The sequence below is a fragment of the Eurypyga helias genome, unplaced genomic scaffold (assembly GCF_000690775.1).
Source record: "Eurypyga helias isolate BGI_N326 unplaced genomic scaffold, ASM69077v1 scaffold41608, whole genome shotgun sequence".
Lineage (NCBI taxonomy): Eukaryota > Metazoa > Chordata > Aves > Eurypygiformes > Eurypygidae > Eurypyga > Eurypyga helias.
The window spans coordinates 2587-4233 of NW_010269662.1; the positions used below are offsets into that span (position 1 = coordinate 2587).

The 1647-nt window shown below is 42.6% G+C and overlaps 1 protein-coding gene across 1 annotated transcript in view; it reads left to right on the plus strand.

Moving 5' to 3' along the window:
- The first annotated feature begins 232 nt into the window (after positions 1–232).
- Positions 233–1647, plus strand: part of LOC104514476 (interferon alpha-inducible protein 6-like) — a 3726-nt gene continuing 2311 nt past the window's right edge. The window contains exon 1 of the mRNA XM_010158171.1: positions 233–380. Within this exon, the coding sequence (XP_010156473.1) occupies positions 233–380 (148 nt within the window). The remainder of the gene's footprint in view (positions 381–1647) is intronic.

Here is a 1647-nt window from a genome sequence, read left to right on the forward strand (position 1 = left end):
TACGCTACTAATTTGTTTTAGTATCGCAGGAGGAAATTGTTTTGCCTTAACTTCACCTTGACAAGAGCAGGTTTATAAAGTTCAGTTTCGTTTTCTGGATGAGGACAAGTTTCATTTTCATTTCTTTCTGACTGTGGCAGCAGTTTCGCTTCTGCAGTTAGTTAGACAGTGTATAAAAAGACTGGCTGACCCTCGTGATTCTTCAGTGGATTCCACACCATCAGAAAGAGAAATGTCTAACCGAAACGTCCGCAAAGCTGGGTTCACTTCCTCTGGGATCAAAGGAGGATCGCATGCTTCATCGATGATGTCCCGTGAAGCAAAGACATCTGGGGGAGGGGTGCATTCTGGAGGCCCTACTGCTACTCTCCAAAAACTGGGTATGAGCAATTTTGTGCATGTGTGTGTGATTTTGGGGTTTAGTGCATAGGGCCAAACAATTTTTTTACTCAAAAATAAGCTTGCCAAATAATCTCTTCTACATTCCTCTCTTGCACTGAAGACCAAAGATTCCTATATCTAACTGCATGTTTTGAATATGATGCTATTAAGAGTGTTTGCTGTGTACGTACATAGGCATAAATGTACACGTACACATGTGGCATTAATGAGATTCAGAACAGGGTTTATTTGAAGTTTGTGCTACTTCTCCATTCTGCTAGAAATCATCAATAATATGGAAAGTCATGGTAGCAATAAGCAATGATACACTTATGCAAGAAAATTATCTATGTACTTACGTTTCATATACATTATCAGATTTCCCTTGCTCTTTACCCACACACATTCATACAGGGAGAACCCATAAAACCTTATGCAAATGCTGTAGTAGAGGGAAATTAGCTGCAGTCCAAGAGCTAAATTTGCGAAGGGAATGTATACACATCCTTGACAGCACCTACCTAAGTACTAAAATTAGGCATAGCTGGCTTTCACATGATCTAACCCTGCAGGTGCTTGCTTTTCTGTTGCATGCACACAGCAAACCCTGACCTGACAACTCTAAGCAGCTTGTCACTTGTTTAACTCCAGATCCTGTGGGATTCGTGCACAAAGTATTCTCTTTGCCAGTCCTGCCCGTGTGACCTGATTGAGCAGGCGTCCTCTAAGCAAGAGTAACTCCACAGAAGAGATGCTCCATGTGATCCTGCTTTACCCAGCAGCACAGTAGTTAGCTGAATGACCTTGGATAAAGGCTTCAAAACCCTTTCTGCCTTTGTGGTCTTAGTGCCACATCTCCCACCAATATTATTCATAGCGTGAGGCTCTCTAGACAGTGAGGGAATAAGTGACCTAAGGGTCATTTGGAGAGATACTGCATGTGACTCCTGTGAGGTATTTTTTAATTTTTACTCTGTATGATTTGGTCAGTGAGTTTAGATTACTGAACACAGTGTTTATTGAATATTCAATAGATAAGAGCTTAAGGGATGGCAGCAGCAGAGGGACAGAATGTGGGAGGGAGTTAGGAGAGCAGGAGGACCAAGAGAGAGAAGAGCGAGGAGAGCTGCTCTCAGGCATCATGCTGCATTAGCAGCAGAAAAACCTGGTACACAGGAGATGCCAGTTATTTATTCTAATGATACACTGGAGCAGAGCCAGCTGCACAATCTTGCCTTCTGTTACAGGTAAGGGTGGTTCAGCAGT